The sequence below is a fragment of the Acomys russatus genome, chromosome 29, assembly GCF_903995435.1.
Source record: "Acomys russatus chromosome 29, mAcoRus1.1, whole genome shotgun sequence".
Classification (NCBI taxonomy): Eukaryota; Metazoa; Chordata; class Mammalia; order Rodentia; family Muridae; genus Acomys; species Acomys russatus.
Window position 1 is genome coordinate 31625233 of NC_067165.1, and position 19033 is coordinate 31644265.

Here is a 19033-nt window from a genome sequence, read left to right on the forward strand (position 1 = left end):
TTTCTGAAACAAGACTTGGGCCCATTTCCCAGAGAGGCAGACTGAGATTCAAAGAACTGAGTGACCTGTTCCAAGTCAGCCAGCTAACAGAACTTAAAACCCAGGCCTGTCAGAGCAAGAGCCTACTCAGCTGGTAACTACAGCCCCCTAAAGATGGCCTCCTTGGTTCTGGAAGGCTGGCCAGCTCAGCCACAGACCCCCAGGAGCCACCCGGCCAGGACATAGGTGGCAAGCATTGCAGGCTGTGCAGCTTCTGAAGTGGAGCCTGTGGCCACCCGGGTGCCAGACCAGCCAACCTGGGCAGCAGCAGCACCAGAGGAGGCCAGTGAAGGTCACTAGTATCAAGGAGGCCAGAGCCACCCACCAGAGCCAGGGACCTGTGAGAGGAATGAGAGTCCAGTCAGCTTCCACCTGGCCAGATGTCGTGTGTGTGTGTGTGTGTGTGTGTGTGTGTGTGTGTGTGTGTGTGTGTGTGTGTTTGTGTGTATTAATATTATGGTATGGTGACTTGCCTCAGCAATTATGTGGAGGTCAGGGGACCACTTTATGGATTCCGTTCTCTCCTTCTACCTTCACATGGGTTTACATCAATCTCGGGCTGCTGGGCTTACTCAGCAAGTACCTTTACCCACTAAGCTTTCTTGTCAGCCCTTCATCTTATTTTTTTGCTGTTTTATCTATTTGGCATGTGTCTGTATGGTGTGTGCTTGTGTGGGGGTTGTTCGTTTGTTTGAGGCAGGGTTTCTCCTGTGTAGCCCTGACTGTCCTAGAACTCACTCTGTAGACCAGGCTGCCTTTGAACTCACAGAGATCCACCTGCCTCTGCCTCCTGAGTGCTGGGATTAAAGGTGTGCGCCACCACCACCCAGCTTTCTTGTGCTTTTATACATGGTCTCATGTGTGTAGATACATATGCATGCATTTGACTGTGGTGGCCCAAGGCTGACATTAGGAAGCCTTTACATTTTTATTTTATTTTAATTTTAATTTTATGTTTATTGGTATTTTGCCTTCATGTGTGTCTGTGTGAAGGTGTCAGATCTTGGAGTTACAGACAATTGTGAGCTACCGTGTGGGTGCTGGGAATTGAACCTGGGTCATCTGGAAGAGCCATCAGTGCTCTTAACTGCTGAGCCATCTCTCCAACCCCAGGAAGCCTTTTTTTTTTTTTTTTTTTTTTTAAGATTTATTTTACTTTTAATTACCTGTATGTGTGTGGGTATGTGCATGTGAGTGCAGGTATCCTAGGAAGCCAGAAGCATCAGATCCCCCTAGAGCCAGACTTCTAGGCAGCTGTGAGTTGCCCAAAGCCAGTACTCAGGAGGCAGAGGCAGGTGAATCATTGTGAGTTCAAGTCCAGCCTGGTCTACAAAAGTGAGTCCAGGATAACCAGGACTGTTATACAGAGAAACCCTGTCTCAGAAACCCTTAAAAAATAAAAATAAAAATAAAAATAAAAAGCCGGGCATGGTGGCGCACGCCTTTAATCCCAGCACTTGGGAGGCAGAGGCAGGTGGATCTCTGAGTTCGAGGCCAGCCTGGTCTACAAAGAGAGTCGAGGACAGCCAAGTCTAACGAGAGACCCTGTCTGGAAAAACCAAAAATAAATAAATAAATAAAAATAAAAATAAAGGCTCTGTACAACCTCCAAGCCATTTCTCCAATTTTGCTAGCTCTCTTCCTTAGCGCCTAATTTTTTGAGACAAAGTCTCTCCCACTGCACCTGAGGTAGGCTTGTCTATTGGGCTAGAATGGTTTCCCCAGTGCTGGGGTTACAAGTACATCACTGAGCCTGGCTTTTCACACACGTGGTGGTATCCAAACTCAAAATGCAGCAAGCATTCTCCTGACCGAGGCAGCTGGGATTTTGGTAGAAGACTGTAAGGGGTTTTTCACCACCTACCTTCCAACACTTCCTGTGTGATGGGTGCCAGGCCTGCTGGAGAGGTCCACTCAGCCTCAGAGCTGAGAGCCACAAGGTGAGTCAGAGGCTTTGAACTGCCGTCTTCCATTCTCCAGGTCTGCTTGGGTACCAGAGAGGGACCTGTGAACGTGAACAGGACACTGCTGTGTCACTTACTCCTCTTGAGGCTTCTCTGTGATCCTCAGGACTAGACTCAGGGAAACAAGGGACAAAGAGTTGATGAAACAGAGTCAGGCGTGGTGGCTCACGCCTTTAATTCCAGCACTCCGGAGGCAGAGGCAGAGGCACGAGGATCTCTGTGATCTTGAGGCTAGCCTGGTCTACAAAGCGAGTCCAAGAGTTGATAGAACATCTGGCCAAGGTCACACAGCCAGAAGTGAGGTCTGCTCTCCTACTCAGCAGGCTTGTTAAGTGGAGTTGCTTCTCAAGACATGGCATAGAGTAGCTTCTTAGCAGCGAGTGTTGCGCTCTGTGTGGAACACTTAACTAACAGCACTCGCATGGCAGGGGTCTGCAAGGTTTGGTGTAACCACCCTGCCTCCCCATGAATGAGGAAATCATACATCCTGAAGTTCACCGTTCTAATCAGTTAACTATTGTTTCTCAAGCATCAGCCATAACTCAGAGGTCATTGTAGAGACTGGAAATAATGACGGGTCCTGGGAAGCACCTCTCGTGAGGTCTCAGGCCACAAACTGAACTAGACCCTCCTCTGCTGCACTGACCCTCACATCTTTGGTCTCTGAACTGACTACTACTATGGCCACGCCCCACCCCGCTGCATGCCACCTGTCCACCCAAGCCCTGCCATCCAGGAGATGGACATCAGGGCCAGCCAGCCTCTCCACTTTGCTGTTTGGTGGGAGTCCCAGTGACCCCCATCACTGACCTCTGCAGCTGGCTGGAGGGTTGGAGTCCTGGTCACTGCCATCGCCACAGTTGTCCATGTCCCAAGCATCACACAGCAGGCTCCGAGGCACACATCTGCCATTCCGGCAGCGGAAGTAGGTGCCGCAGGACCCTGGGGTAAGAAGGGGAAGCTGGGAGTAAGGATCTAAGACCAGATTCTACAACGATGTGGTCCCATTGTGGGAGGACTGGGGTGCAGGACAAGGCTGCTGTCAGTATGTACACAGATGGTGGATAGGTGTTTCCTGGACTGGTAACAGTACAATTTTTTTTTTAAAGGCTACCAGTTCCTTGCTTTTTTAAAAAAAATGATTTATTTACTTTTACTGTATGTGTATTGGTGTTTTACCTGAATGTATGTCTGTGTGAGGGTATCAGATCTTGGAGTTACAGACAGTTGTGAGCTGCCATGTGGGTGCTGGGAATTGAACCCAGGTCCTTTGGAAGAGCAGTCAGCCCTCTTAACCACTGAGCCATCTCTCCAGCCCCATTTTTTTGGGTTTCTTTGAGACAGGGTTTCTCTGTGTAGCCTTGGCTGTTCTGGTCCCCCTTTGTAGACCAGGCTGGCCTCAAACTCACAGCGATCCACCTGCCTCTGCCTCCTGAGTGCTGGGATTAAAGGCGTGTGCCACCGCGCCCGGCTACAATCTTTTTTTTTTTTAATTAATTAATTTATTTTATGTATTAATGCTCTATCTTTGTGTACACCTGCAGGCCAGAAGAGGGCGTCAGATCACATTGTGAGCCACCATGTGGTTACCAGGAACTGAACTCAGGACCTTTGGAAGAGCAGGCAGTGCTCTTAACCTCTGAGCCATCTCTCCAGCTCCAAAAGCAGTTCTATTTATTTATTTATTTTATTGTTGTTGGGCTTTTGGTTAGTTGGTTTTGGGTTTTCGAGACAGAGTTTGTCTGTGTAGCCCTGGCCATCCCGAAACTCTGTAGATCAGGCTGTCCTAGACCTCACAGAGATCTGCCTGCCTCAGCCTCTGGAGAGCTAGGATTAAAGGCACACACCACCACTAACAGTACAGTCTTGATGGCAATGAACAGTAACACCTGGTGGTGGTGGTGGTAGTGATGGTAGTGGTGTTATGGCAGCTAACACTGAATTTATAGAACTCGAGCCCAGGGTGTCCTTGAATTTGCTATGCAGCTGAGGATGACCTTTGACTTCTGATCCTGTTGCTGTTACCTCCCAACTGCTGGGATTGCAGGAGTTCACCACCATGCCCCACGCTTGCAGTGCTGGGGGACCAAGCTCAGGGCCTGCTTTGAGCTAAGGCACATCCCAGCCCCTTGGAGGGAATATTTTTAAATCGTTTCTTTGTTTCAAGACAGGGTCTCCTGATGTGACCCATACTGTCGCCCTGCTTCAGCTTCCAAGGACCGGGGTCATAGGCATGCACCACCATGGCCTCTTTCCCTCTGTGGGAGCAGTGCTAAGACTGAAGCAAGGGGAGGCTGACCATGCCTCCGGGCTTGTACCTAAGTCGGAGGCAAGATGGAGTTGAAGTTCACATCGGCGTCACACAATGGCGTTAAGTGTGACCTAGAGAATGACGGTGGTCCTGACCACCCTCCGCAGACTCTGGCCCCTGCCCTTGTGCCATTAGCGATGCTGAAGCTCCCTTTCTAAGTGGGGAATGGTGGCCTGCATGCTCATTCCCTCAGATAGCCACTCAAATGCTGCCTTACTCCGAGGCTTGCCTAGAACGGCAAGCCACGCCTCCCCCGTGGACTTTCTCTGTGTGGCCTTGGCTGTCCTGGACTCGTTTTGTAGTCCAGGCTGGCCTTGAACTCACAGCCTTTAATCCCAGCACTTGGAAGGAGGCAGAGGCAGGTGGATCACCGTGAGTTCCAGGCCAGCCTGGTCTAGAGTGAGTCCAGGGCAGCCAAGGCTACACAGAGACACCCTGTCTCCAAAAAAGAGGGGATGGGGATAAAAGGAGGCAGGATTTGTAGATCAGGTTCATCTCACTGGTTCCCTAATGCTGTCCATGTCACCCACTGTTTCCCAACTGAGACCCCAGTCCCCACTTTTTGTCCTTTGAGCATCTCCTCTCCTGCTCTATCCCTCCTCACCTCACCCTAGTCATCAGCCCGACCCACCCAGGCGGAAAGAGGTGACCACGCCCAAAAAGTCAACGCGAGGTTGGTGGCCTCTGGTGACCAGGCGCAGGCCAAGCCAGGGCCCAGAAGACATAAATGGGGCAGGGATGGTCAGACCGCAGGTCGGTGGTCCCAGGGCCCGAGGCGCCTCCTGCGGGCCATCGTAGAACTGCAGGTAGGAGCCCTGTGCGCACGGGTCGGGGAGTGATGCGTTGGGGACCAGGGTGGCTTCGGCAGAGGCTGCTCGAGTGGCTGAGGTGGTTGGGATGGCAGAGAACAGGCTGTAAACCAGGAAGAAGCGGAACTGGAAGCTCATCCTGTCTTCTGGGGCCGCGGCACGCAGCCACAGCAGGCAGTCAGTGTCCGGAGTCACGAAGTAGAACTTGCGTGAAGCGGAATGTGAGCGCAGCTGCAGCGCGTCCCCCTGCCACATCTGTCCGCACAGGTCCGTCAGATCCGCTGTGGAGAGGAGTGGGGTGGGGCTCGGGATCATTCAGGGTCAGCAGGTCACTCATCCTCTACCCGCAAAACAGGGGTGAATTCCTGTGAGCACTTTATGATTTAAATCAAAGTCAGCCCTCCTTATTCAAAACCTCTGGACTTGAGCCAGGGTGGTGGCATCTACCTGTAAAACCAATGTTCTGGAGGGCAGCAAGAATCATGGTGGAAAGCAGGGTGTCGTGGCTCACGCCTGTAATCCCAGCACTCGGGAGGCAGAGGCAAGTGGATTGCTGTGAGTTCAAGGCCAGCCTGGTCTACAGAGTGAGTCCAGGACAGCCAAGGCTAACAGAGAAACCCTGTTGAAAAACCAAAAGAAGAAGAAGAGGAGGAGGAGGAGGAGGAAGAAGAAGAAGAAGTTAAAGGCAACTCTTAGATACACAGCAAATCCAAGGCCACCTGAGACTTGTCTCAATAAAAAAGGAAATGTCACTGAGCGTGGTAGCACATGCCTTTAATCCCAGCACTTGGGAGGCAGAGGCAGGCAGATTGCTGTGAGTTTGAGGCCAGCCTGGTCTACAAAGTGAGTCCAGGACAGCCAAGGCTACACAGAGAAACCCTGTCTCGAATAACCACAAAACAAACAAACAAACAAACAAACAAACAAAGGGAAATGTCCCAAGGGGAGGTGGTAGCACTCAGGAGGCAGAGGCAGGCAGATCTCTGTGAGTTTGAGGCCAGCCTGGTCTACAAAGCAAGTCTAGGATATAGCCAAGGCTATACAGAAAAATCTTGTCTTGAAAAACAGAAAAGGAAAAAAAAAACCAAAAAAGTGAAAAAATAAGAGTGTGGGGGTGGGGGATGTTGTACACACAGCACATTTCCAAAGCTGCTTCAGCATCTGCAGACCTCTCTAAGATCAGATACTGTGCCAAGGACTGTTGTGTTCACTGAAGGAAGTATGAGCAGAAACAGTCTACAGGCCAGGTGTAGCTGCCAGTAGAACAAACTGTCCCCTGTCAAATTAGGCGTTGTGGTCAAGGTAAAAATAAATAAATAAATAAAATAAATAATGTTACTTTTCCAAGTGCTTTGTAGATTGGGATTGCAATTAGAAAAAGAAAGAGGAAAAGGAAACCTCCTGGGCATCTAACAATTAAAGGGGGGTAGTGTATACTGTATCCCACACTGCTCAGAGTTTAAGGAGTTACTAAGTGTCATCCTCCTCCTCTGCTATCTTCTGTGAGGATAGGGTGGGTACACTCTGCTACATGCCCACCCACCTCCCTTTTCCTGTTTCTCCTTGCTAAAGGAGGAGATCCTAATTCCAGCCCTGGGCTTTTGGTATTGGTGTATGATCTAGTTCTGATGTCAATGAGGCCTGGAAAGTTGGCTCAGCTGTTGACAGCACCGGCTGCTCTTTCAGAGGACCCTGGTTAGATTCCCAGCACCCACATGGCAGCTCACAACAATCTGTAGCTCCAGCTCCAGGGGAATCTGATACCCTTACAAAACATACACAAGTCGGGCGTGGTGGCGCACGCCTTTAATCCCAGCACTCGGGAGGCAGAGGCAGGTGGATCGCTGTGAGTTCGAGGCCAGCCTGGTCTACAAAGTGAGTCCAGGATGGCCAAGGCTACACAGAGAAACCCTGTCTCAAAAAACAAACAAAAAACAAAACAAAACAAAAATAAAATAAAACAAAACAAAAAAAACATAAAAACAACAACAACAACAAAAGTAAACCAAGACATACATGCAGGTACATTAAAAAAAAAAAAGATGATAAGGATAGTGATTATTTTAATCAAGCAGGAATAGCTGGGTACTGCATTGATGTAAGCCCAGCTAGGAGTATTAAAAACACAAGGCCTGCCTGAGCTATAAAGTGTTCAAGGGCAGCCTGGATAACTTACTTAGTGAAACTCTGCCCTAAACACTGAAAACCGGGGCTGGAGAGATGGCTCAGAGGTTAAGAGCGCTTCTGCTGGCTGCTTTTCCAGGCGTCCTAAGTTCAATCTCCAGCAACCCCATGGTGGCTCATAACCATTTATAACGGGATCTGGTGCCCTCTTCTGGTGTGCAAGCAGGATACTGTATACATAATAAATAAATCTTTAAAAAGGAGAAAAAATAAAAGGCTGAAAATGGGACCTAGGTTCAATATCCAGTATTGTAAAAAAATAAAAATAAAAGATGGAGTGATGTGTAACGGGAGGCTCCCTTCCCTTCCAGCTTCTAAAAGCTGCTGACTGAGACAGTGATGTCTGGCGCCACAGCAGCCCTCTTGCAGGGACAGGGTTATGACATGATTTAGCTGCTGAAGACACCATCCCTTGATTCACCAAGGCTAATTTTCCTCCTTTGGTCTTTCAAGACAGGGTTTCTCTGTGTCACTCTGGCTCTCCTGGACTCACTTTGTAGACCAGGCTGGCCTCGAACTCTGCCTGCCTGCCTCTGCCTCGAGTGCAGGGATTAAAGATGTGAGCCACCACCACCTGGCACTTAGGCTATTCTTGTTTTTGTTTTTGTTTTTTGTTTGTTTGGTTTTTTTTCGAGACAGGGTTTCTCTGTGTAGCCCTGGCTGTCCTGGACTCACTTTGTAGACCAGGCTGGCCTCGAACTCACAGCGATCCTCCTGCCTCTGCCTCCGAGTGCTGGGATTAAAGGCGTGCGCCACCACCGCCCGGCACTTAGGCTATTCTTAAGGGAAAAAATAAAGTCCTGATTTTACGAACAACACTATTTAGTCTGCTATCTGTTCCATTTTGTTTGTCTTGAGACAGATATTCACATAGCTCGGGCTGGCCTCAAACTTGCCAGAGATCCCCTGCCTCAGAGTCCTGAGGGATAAGGGGACATGTGCCACCACTCCCCAGCTATAGAAGTTTTCTTGTGTGCCTTGGGAATAGAACCCAGGGCCTTATACCTCCTAAGGACATGCTCTATCACTGAGCTGCACCCCTTATCCCTTGACAGCAGGGGGCACAGCAGAGTGGAAAGCAATGATGTCAGGGGTGGAAAACAGGAATGCCCCATGCAAGTTGTCTCATCTCCAAACCTAAGGGGGATCCCTCCCACCCACCCACAGATCCCTGCCTCTGGGTTGCTTGGAGCTCCTTCCTTTTAGAAGGGCTCGGAATAGACTTGAATGGCCTCCTTTACCCAGAGACTGCTGGAGAGAGTGAGTGCTGCCTTGTAAAAGCCTGGAAACAAGGGTGTCAGGTGTGCCCTTTCCAGGCCCTTGTACTCACCTGTCCCAAGGGCAGACACAGTCAAGGCAGCTGTCCCCAGCAGAAGCAGCCTTTGGGGCAGCTGCTCAAGGAAAGCCATCCTGGATCTGTGCCCAGCGAGGGCCAGACCTGAGCAATCTCCTTTGGGGGTCTGTGGGGAGACTGGGGTGCAGGCCCTGGCTGCTCCAGGAAGTGAACACGAGGCAAACGGAGCAGAGAGGCCCCTCAAGTCCCTTCACCGTGTTTTGGGCTCCCCGTCCCAGGTCTTCCAACTTTGGATTAGAATTGTGTCTAAGGGTTGCCATGGAGATTTGGGGCCCCAAACTGGAGAAGACAAGGATGTCTGCTCACCCTCTGCCAGACAGGAACCAGGAGACTCAGATCCGGCTTAGCTGCAGGGCTTTGAGAAGGCAGGGTGGGGGTGAGGGGGTTCCAGCCTCCATGAACTGTTTACTTTCTAGATAAGTAGACAGACTGAGCTTGAGAGAGGCCCAGGACACCAAAGGAACCTTTCTGATAGCTCAGAGAAGCTGTAAGGGATGGCACATGGCACCAAGAGTTGCATTAATTCATAGGCAGGGGTTTCTGTCCTGGGGCCCTTGCACTCCTATCCACAGTGCTCCGCGCCCATAGCTGTGCTGCCGCGGCTGGCTTCATTGGGGCGTTAGGTCATGGCTCACAATTTGCCCCCTCAGATTACCCTTCTCTAACCACCTCTAAACCAACCAACACTTCAGTCACATTGCTCCGAATTTATCTTCTTGACACTCTCTAGAAATACTGAATTTATTTATTTATGTATGTATTTATTTGGAGATGTGTCTTCAGACAGAATCTGATGTAGCCCATGCTGGCCTCAAACTTGATACAATATAGCCAAAAATGAACTTGAATTCCTCATTCAAATTCAAGGATTACAACAGTTTGTGAGGACAGTCATTCACCCTAGGAACAAGTGGATATTACTAAAAGGTGCTGAGAGAGGCCTGCTGTGGTGGCACACGCCTGGTTTTTTTTTTTTTTTTGAGACAGGGTCTCTCTGTGTTAGCCTTGGCTATCCTGGGCTAGCTTTGTAGACCAGTCTGGCCTCGAACTAAGCGATCTGCCTGCCCCTGCCTCCCGGGTGCTGGGATTAAAGGCATGCACCACCACGCCCGGCAACACACACCTGTAATTCCAGCACTCTGGAGGCAGAGGCAGGAGGATCTCTATGAGTTTGAGGTCAGCTTGCTCTACGGAGTGAGTTTAGAAATCCTGTCTCGAAAAGCCAAAAAAAAAAGAAAAAAAAAAGTGCTAAGAATTAAAGGCAAGGAGCCGGGCGTGGTGGCGCACGCCTTTAATCCCAGCACTCGGGAGGCAGAGGCAGGCGGATCGCTGTGAGTTCGAGGCCAGCCTGGTCTACAAAGTGAGTCCAGGATGGCCAAGGCTACACAGAGAAACCCTGTCTCGAAAAAACCAAAAAAAAAAAAAAAAAAAAAAAGAATTAAAGGCAAATGACAGTATTAATAATCACAACAAGGGGCTGGAGAGATGGCTCAGGGGTTAAGAGCACTGGCTGTTCATCCAGAGGTTCTGAGTTCAATTCCCAGCAACCACATGGTGGCTCCCAGCCGTCTATAGTGAGTGTAAGATTCTAGGTGGCTTGAACTCAGCAGTGACATTATTAGTTAAGGAAATGGTGTTTTATATTATTAGCTAAGGAAATAGAAGATTCCAGGTGACCTGGACTTAGCCATCATGACAACAGCATTGTTGGCTGAGCAAGCAGGTTAAGAATTGTAGGCAGAGGGCTGGAGAGATGGCTCAGTGGCTAAGAGCACTGACTGCTCTTCCAAAGGTCCTGAGTTCAATTCCCAGCAACCACACGGTAGTTTACAACCATCTATACTGTGATCTATGTGCACTGTATACATAATAAATAAATCTTAAAAAAAAAAAAAAAAGAATTACAGGCGGATAACAGGAGCAAACAAAGTAACAGCGAACTGAGAGGAAGGAGTTAAAGATTCTCCACTCGCCTCCATCTCAACCCTGCCCCTGGAATTTACCACCCCTATCTCACCCTACTTAGAATTTACTACCTTAGACCCCCTATTGTTAGCCTATCACTCGTTAACCAACCATTGTCAATAAGTTCTACTTCCATCTCTTCGGTGCTTGGTGGACCCCGGCGCGTTGGCTTAATAAAATTCCTTTGCTTTTGCATCGACTCTGGACCCTGTCTCTCAATTGGGCTTCTAGGAATAGACTCAGACGGCCTGAGTCTAGCATGAGATCTGATGCCTCTTCTGTCTGATGTTCTCTTCTGTCATGCAGTCATACATGTAAATACAGTGCTTATATACACAAGTACACAAATAAATAAATCTTAAAAAAAAAAAAAAATCACAACAACCCTGGTGACAGGGCTTCATTCCTGAAATGTTCCCAGCTTTCATGACTGGGAACAACCTTTCATATCCTTAGTAACTCCCTGTCCCTGTCACTTGCTAGTGCTGGGAACCCACAAGCTAAGCATTTGCCATACGCCTAGCTATATCATATCCCTCCTGAGTGATGACACTAGGCCAGGTATTGGTGATAAGCTTGTCACCCACTCTGTCACACGCATTTGTCACCATGAGCCCACAGGGCAGGTACACGAGCTTCCTTTAAAATGATAAGATGTTTGGCACTGGGAAGATGGCTCAGTGGTGCTCTTGCACAGGGCTCCCAATCCACAACCCAACACACACAACTCACAACTGTCTGTAACTCTGGCTCCAAGGAGATCTGACGCCCTCTTCTGGCCTCAGAGGACACCTACACTCATGTGCACATCTCCCCTCGCCCCCATCCCCGCCATATGCATAATTAAAAGCAAAATAAATCTAAGGAAATAAGTGGTGAGAAATTTGAATGCAGATAATGATAAGTAAAGTTAGTAAAACATTGGTTGGGGTATTACTTGTGCCACACTTCCTAACTGCACGACCCTTGGACAGCAGTCTTAACTATTCTCATGTACAAAATGGGGACAATGCTAAAATATCTTTTTTTTTTTTTTTTTGGTTTTTCGAGACAGGGTTTCTCTGTGTAGCCTTGGCCATCCTAGACTCATTTTGTAGACCAGGCTGGCTTCGAACTCACAGCGATCCGCCTGCCTCTGCCTCCCGAGTGCTGGGATTAAAGGCGTGCGCCACCACGCCCGGCTAAAATATCTTATTGTATTCTTGGGAAATTTCATGTTAAATTAACATTGTAAATTCAGGTTTTTTTTTTTTTTAAGATTTATTTATTTATTTTATATAGATGAGTGCTTTGTCTGTGTGTACACCTGCATGCCAGAAGAGGGCACCAGATCTTATTATAGATGGTTGTGAGCCACCATGTGGTTGCTGGGAATTGAACTCAGGACCTTCTGGAAAAGGAGACAGTGCTCTTAACCACTGAGCCATCTCTCCAGCCCGTAAATTCAGTTTTCAAGTTGGACATGGTGCCTTTAGTTCCAGCACTTGGGAGGGAGAGGCAGGTGGATCTCTGAGTTCGAGGCCAGCCTGGTCTACAGAGTGAATTCCAAGATAACCAGGGGCTACACAGAAAAACAAACCTTGTCTTAGAAAAACAAAATAAACAAATGAAAAAAAATAGTTTTCAAATATCATAAATCTTCATTAGGTACAGGAGAAAATTCAAGGAATCAAATAGCTAATTTATTTTGTGGTATGTAGTAAGGTAAAGTACTTGGGAGACAGAGGCAGGTGGATCTCTGTGAGTTCAAGGCCAGCCTGGTCTACAAAGTGAGTCTAGGACAGCCTGGTCTACAAAGTGAGTCTAGCACAGCCAAGGCTACACAGAGAAAGCCTGTCTCGGGGAAAAAAAAAATAGTAAGGTAAAAAAACAAAACAAAACACTCGGGAGGCAGAGGCACGCAGATTGCTATGAGTTCGAGGCCAGCTTGGTCTAAAAGTGAGTCTAGGACAACCAAGGCTAAGACAGAGAACCCTGTGTCTCAAAAAAACAAAAACCAAGCCAAAACAAAACAAATATTATACAACAGGCATGACATTATTTTAGAAAGGTGTTGACATTTTGTCAGGACAGCCAGGGAAGGCCTCCATAAGATATGCTTTTAAGCAAAGACCTGGAAAAAAATGTGAGGGGAATGTTACAGTAAGGTGGCTTGGTAGATAAAGGTTCTTGAAAAACAAGTCTGACAATCTGATTTGAGCACCAGTATCCCCAGCATCCCCAGTATCCCAGGTAAGACAGTTGGATGAGCTTGCTCGTATCTGTACTTGAAGCATTCCTATGGTGCGATAAGAGATGGGGATAGGGGAACCACTCAGAAGTTTATGGGCCAGTAATTTCTTGAATTCCATTGTTTCAGTAGTCTGATAGGCAAAGAGAGAGGTCACAACTGTCCTTTTAGAATGTATTCATTTCTAGCACTGGGATGACAGAAATAAGCAGGTTAATCTGAGGGCAGCCTGGTTTACATAGCCAGTTCTAGGCCAGTCAGGCAGAGCTACACAGTGAGAAACACACAACACACACAACACACACATATATATATGTTGTGTGTGTGTGTGTGTACACATACACATAATGAATACATACATACACACATATACATATATGTGTTGGATTATGCATTGTGTGTATGTAGATGTATATTCCTGCCAGGCAGGCTGTTATAATCTGAGGAAGATAGGCAGGAGAGTTGTCTTGAGTCTGAGACAAGCCTGGACTACATACTGGGTATCAAGACAGCCAGTGAAAGCAAAAGACAAAGAGACAAAGGAGGAAGAGGAAGAGGAAGAAGAGAATTTAAAATAACATCCTTGTCAGGGTGCAGTGGCACACACCTGTAATCCCAGCATTTGGGAGGGAGACAGAAGGAGGTGAATCTTTGTGAGTTCGAGGCCAGCCTGGTCTACAAAGTGAGCCCAGGACAGCCAAGAATACACAGAGAAACCCCGCCTTGAAAAACAAAACAAAACAGAAGGAAAGACCACACAGTTCAGAGCACTTCAGCAAAGTTTTCCTTCCACAGAAGGATGTGCAGCTTCAGGTCGAGTGGAAAGTACAGCTAGTGGGGGCTACAATGTGTTTTCATTTATTTGTTTGTGACATGGTCTCTCTGTGTAGCCTTGGCGGCCCTGAACTCACTTTGTAGACCAGGCTGGCCTCAAACTCACAGCAATCCACCTGCCTCTGCCTCCTGAATGCTAGGATTAAAGGCTCTCATTCTTTTTTTAAAAAAAGATTTACTTATACAGTGTTCTCCCTGCATGTGAGCCTGCAGGCCAGAGGAGGGCACCAGATCACATTATAGATGGTTGTGAACCACCATGTGGTTGTTGGGAATTGAACTCAGGACCTCTAGAAGAGCAGTCAGTGCTCTTAACCTCTGAGCCATCTCTCTAGGCCTCATCTTTATTCTTTTCTCTTTTTCCCTTTGGTTATTTGAGACATGGTCTTTCTGTGTAGCCTTGTCTGTCCTGGACTCGCTTTGTAGACCAGGCTGGCCTCGAACTCGCAGCGATTCACCTACCTCTGCCTCCCAAGTGCTGGGATTAAGAGCATGTGCCACCACGCCTGGCTCTTTATTCTTGATATAAAGGGATCCTTAGCTGGGCGGTGGTGGCGCACGCCTTTAATCCCAGCACTTGGGAGGCAGAGGCAGGCGGATCGCTGTGAGTTCGAGGCCAGCCTGGTCTACAAAGTGAGTCCAGGATGGCTAAGGCTACACAGAGAAACCCTGTCTCAAAAAACCAAAAAAAAAAAAAGTAAATAAAAATAAATAAATAAATAAATAAAGGGATCCTTTACCTTTCTCTGTGTGGGGGGCAGAGCTCCCTCATTTTACTACATGATCTGTTGACTTAAAAGTACAAAAAGTGAGGCCAGCCCGATCTACAAAGTGAGTCCAGGACAGCCAAGGCTACACAGAGAAACCCTGTCTCGAAAAACAAACAAACAAAAACAAAAAACAAGACAAAAAAAAGAAAGTACAAAGAAGTACAGCGTGGTTGCTAAGCAAAGTGTACTTAATTTTTGAGGAGGAGATGTGACCTGGAACACATACTTTGAATGTCAATACATGTTAACTGAGGGAGGGATTTTTATTTATTTATTTATTTATTTATGCCAGATGGCATCTTTTCAGGTTCTTAAACTTTACTTCATTTAATTATGTGTATGGGTGTGTGTGTCTGGATGTGGTTATGTCCAAGTACCTGCTGGGATGTGAACCTATTGATGTGGGTCTTGGGAACTAAACTTGGGTCCTCTGCAAGAGCTCTTAAGCTCTCTCTCTCTCTCTCTCTCTCTCTCTCTCTCTCTCTCTCTCTCTCTCTCTCCCTCCCTCTCTGTCTCTGTCTGTCTCTCTCTCCCTCTCTGTCTCTCTCTGTCCCTCTCTGTCTCTGTCTGTCTCTCTCTCCCTCTCTTTTTGATACAAGGTTTCTCTGTATAGCCCTGGCTGTCCTAAACTCACTTTGTAGACCAGACTGGCCTCGAACTCACAGTGTGTGGATCCTAGTCTGGCTGGTCCAGGCAACTTGGCTTTCCTGTCCAGAGCTTCTCAGGCCACCTGAGACTTTTAGGTCATTGTCAGGTGCCAGAAAGAGGACAAATCTCACTCCCTGTGGCTCCTCTCAGCTCTTCTCTCTCTGCTTCCCCCTACCTAACCCTCTGCAGCTTAGGGGCTATGCTTCCTTTATCCCAGCCTCTCCTTCCTATGTAAACCATCCATTTGGCCATGCACTCTCTTGGCCTCTTGGTCCTTGCCTCCTCTCATGGTCAGCTTCTCTCTCTCTGTCTCTCTCTCTCTCTCTCTCTCTCTCTCTCTCTCTCTCTCTCTCTCGCCACCCCCTATCTTCTCTCATGGCTTGGTTTAGTCTGGACCCTTTCAGATGCCTCTAACTGTACTCTCCTTCATACAAACCTTCTCCTTAATCATACTTAGGAAGACCCATGTCCTCATTGTCATTTATTCATTAACCCTTTACTGTCCACTGCCCCACTTCTAACTCTCCCCATCTCTCTCCCTTCTAAATCTGCTTTTTGTGGTTTCTCTATCTTTGGTAGAATTTCCATTATCCATGTTAGAGAAACCAGTGTTAGGGTTTAGGAACGGCCACACACTGGCCACTCAAGCACCAGACTCAGATTGATAGAAACTTACTGAACAAAAACTGACAAGAACAAACTCTCCTGTGCTGTGGAGGTGGTGTTGCAGCATTCACTGACGGGTGGTCAAGGGAAGGAGGGCTATCCTGGACATAAGCCACCACATATTGTAGTACAAAAATTGCCACCCAGAGCCGGGTGTGATGGCGCACACCTTTAATCCCAGCCCTCAGGAGGCAGAGGCAGGTGGATCACTGTAAGTTTGAGGCCAGCCTAGTCTATAAAAGTGAGCCTAGGATAGCCAGGACTGTTACACAGAGAAACCCTGTGTGGAAAAACAAACAAAGAAAATAAATAAATACATAAAAATTTAAAAACCCACACAAACCACTTGAACACCAACCTCAGTGAGATATTGATGGTTGACGGAACACAACACCCCACAACAAGGCTGACTGCAATCAGGGTCACTTGGGATTTGGGATTACAGGCTTGTGTTACTATGCCCAGCTCCAGCCAGTACTCTTATCCTCTGAGCCATTTCTCCAGCCCACTCCTGACTCTTTTTTTTTTTTTTTTTTTTTTTGGTTTTTTGAGACAGGGTTTCTCTGTGTAGCCTTGACTGTCCTGGACTCACTTTGTAGTCCAGGCTGGCCTCGAACTCACAGTGAGCCACCTGCCTCTGCCTCCCGAGTGCTGGGATTAAAGGCGTGCGCCACCACTGCCCGGCTCCACTCCTGACTCTTAAGTGCTGGAATGACAGGACTGTGCCCAGGTGCCTTTGCAGCAAGTCTCATGAGATTTTTGTGTCTAATCTAACCTTGACCCAGACTGAAGATGACGCAAACCTCCACTCTATCATCACTATAAAAACTTCCCAGTCCCAGTGGCTGGAGAGGTGGCTCAGAGGCTCAGAGGCTGTTCGTCCAGAGGTCCTGAGTTCAATTCCCAGCAACCACATGGTGGCTTACAACCATCTATAATGAAATATGGTGCCCTTTTCTGGCGGGCAGGTGTACATGCAGACAAAACATTGTAAGCATAATAAATAAATCTTTAAAAATTAAAATAGGGCCGGACGTGGTGGCACACACCTTTAATCCCAGCACTCGGGAGGCAGAGGCAGGTGGCTCACTGTGAGTTCGAGGCCAGCCTGGTCTACAAAGTGAGTCCAGGACAGTCAAGGCTACACAGAGAAACCCTGTCTCGAAAAAACAAAAAACAAACAACAAACAAACAAACAAAAAATTAAATAAAAACTTCCCAGTCCCGCCAGGTATGGTGGCACACGCCTTTAATCCCAACACTCTGAAGGCAGAGGCAGGCAGGTCCCTGTGAGTTTGAGGCCAGCCTGGTCTACAAAGTGAGTCCAGGGCAGCCAAAGTTACACAGAGAAACTCTGTCTCGAAAAACAAAACAAAAACAAAACAAAAAAAACAAAAAACCTTCCCAGTCCCACACTGAGGATGCAGAGGCAGGCAGACCATTGTGAGTCTGAGGCCAGCCTGGTCTACAAATGGAGTCCAGGACTGACAAGGCTACACAGAGAAACCAAACCAAACAAAACAAAAAACCCCACAAAACCAAAAAAACCAAACCAAACCACAACAAATTTTCCAGTCTCTAAGGCAGAGTTTGATCTTGGCTGTCTTGAAGTTGCTTTGTAGACTATACTGGCCTCAAACTCATAGTGAGCTACCTGCCTCTGCCTCGGAAGTGTCGGGATTAAAGGCACGTGCCACCACGCCCGGCCTGACTACTACTTTTGCCTCTCCCCGAGGATTTTCTTTCTTCTGTGTTATCAGTCAAAAATGGTGCCTTTTTCTAATTCAAGAATGTATAACAATTTTGTCCAACTTTTTTATTGGTTTGCTCTGTATTTTTGTTTTTGTTTTTTTTTTTAGATTTATTTGTTTATTATTTATACAGTGTTCTGTTTGCATGTACACCTACACACCAGAAGAGAGCACCAGATCTCATTATAGATGGTTGTGAGCCACCATGTGGTTGCTGGAAATTGAACTCAGGACCTCTGGAAGAGCAGATGGTGCTCTTAACCTCTGAGCCATCTCTCCAGCCTTGTTCTGTATTTTTGAAACAAGGTCTCATTATGTATCTATGGCTGTCTTGAAACTCACAAAGGTCTAAGTCACTGCCAGCGTAAGAGGATTAAAGGCTGGCACCAGCACGTGTGGCAACCGTATTAACTGATAATTAGTGGTGTGGGAGTTCTTCAGGAAATTCTTTTCCCTCTGAGGCCGAGGAGGGGTGTGGTTGTGTTTGTGTGAAGACAAGGTCATTCTGTGTGCTGTAGGCAGCCGTGTTAATACAGCCCTGACCCACTGCACTCTGAGGAGAGCTTTGTTGTGTTTTCATTTTCAACCCAAAACTCAACCTCAACCACAGGGACCAAGTCTTGCTTTCCTTCAGTTCAGGTTTACTGAAGGGGATGGGCGCAGTAGATCAATCAGGAAAGAATTTGGTGCATAAATCCCCACAGGGCATTTCCATATTTAAAGTCCTGGAATACCTTCTCATTAGCAGTAAGTGCTTTTTTCAGTTACAAAACATTGTGATAAGGTTTTAGCCCTTAGATCAAGGGGAAGGAATTGCAAAAAGAAAATAGTTTCACAGCTGGGGACTAGGGTTTACCCTCCCTCCATAAAGAATTAAGAGGTCAAAGTGTAAACGCAGTAGACTGAAGACAGCCTACGGCAAAGAATACGCCCCACCTTTGCGCGTGCGCCCCAACCCAATCTGCAACTCAATGACTGAGCCTACCACGTCTAAGACTACAAATCCCAGCATGCCTCGCACGCCGCGAGAGGCAGGACGCCGTGCACGCTGGGATATGTAGTCCCGTTCTAGCACCCGCAAAACATATAACGCTCGGGGGGGAAAGGAGTCGGAACCTGCCAAGGCTCAAGTTAAATCATCCTCTAGGGAGCCGATTCTGAAGTTCTGGCTGACCAGCTTTCTGCTATTAACAGGTCCCACCTCACAGTCCCGGCGTCCCTATGGTGTACGTTGAGTACTCTTTCGTGTGACTTTGTTAGAGTTACAGGGAAGTATGGGATCAAGGACAGGCGCCCGCTCGTCAGATAAGCAGACGGGGGCTTCGCCATGGCGGAAAAGACGTGGCAAGTCGCCTTTGGGCAGTCTCTTTGCTTTCTTCCGCCTGACGGATTACAGGCGCTGCCGGCGCAGGGACTGCTGGGAGCACGCATGCGCAGGCTGAGGCGGGGCGTGTACCTCTAACGTCCGCAGGCGCGAGGACTGTCGGGTAGCGGCGGCGGCGGCGGTG

The 19033-nt window shown here is 47.9% G+C and overlaps 1 protein-coding gene across 1 annotated transcript; it reads right to left on the reverse strand.

Moving 5' to 3' along the window:
* Ldlrad2 (low density lipoprotein receptor class A domain containing 2) lies at positions 1 to 8998 on the reverse strand. Its single transcript, XM_051171491.1, has 5 exons — positions 8638 to 8998; positions 4946 to 5404; positions 2814 to 2945; positions 1904 to 2044; positions 1 to 377 (listed from the first exon to the last, which is right to left on the reverse strand). Exons 1-5 carry the CDS (start codon positions 8714 to 8716, stop codon positions 148 to 150), a joined length of 1041 nt encoding a protein of 346 aa, XP_051027448.1. The 5' UTR covers positions 8717 to 8998; the 3' UTR covers positions 1 to 147.
* Between the last annotated feature and the right edge of the window lie 10035 nt (positions 8999 to 19033).

Coding starts and splice junctions, on each gene's coding strand:
- Ldlrad2 (XM_051171491.1), bottom strand. CDS start 8,716: ATGGCTTTCCTTGAGCAGCTGCCCCAAAGGCTGCTTCTGCTGGGGACA. Junction 2,946..4,945: donor GGTCACCTCTTTCCGCCTGG/GTGGGTCGGGCT, acceptor TTCTTACCCCAG/GGTCCTGCGGCACCTACTTC. Junction 2,045..2,813: donor CCCTCCAGCCAGCTGCAGAG/GTCAGTGATGGG, acceptor TCACGTTCACAG/GTCCCTCTCTGGTACCCAAG.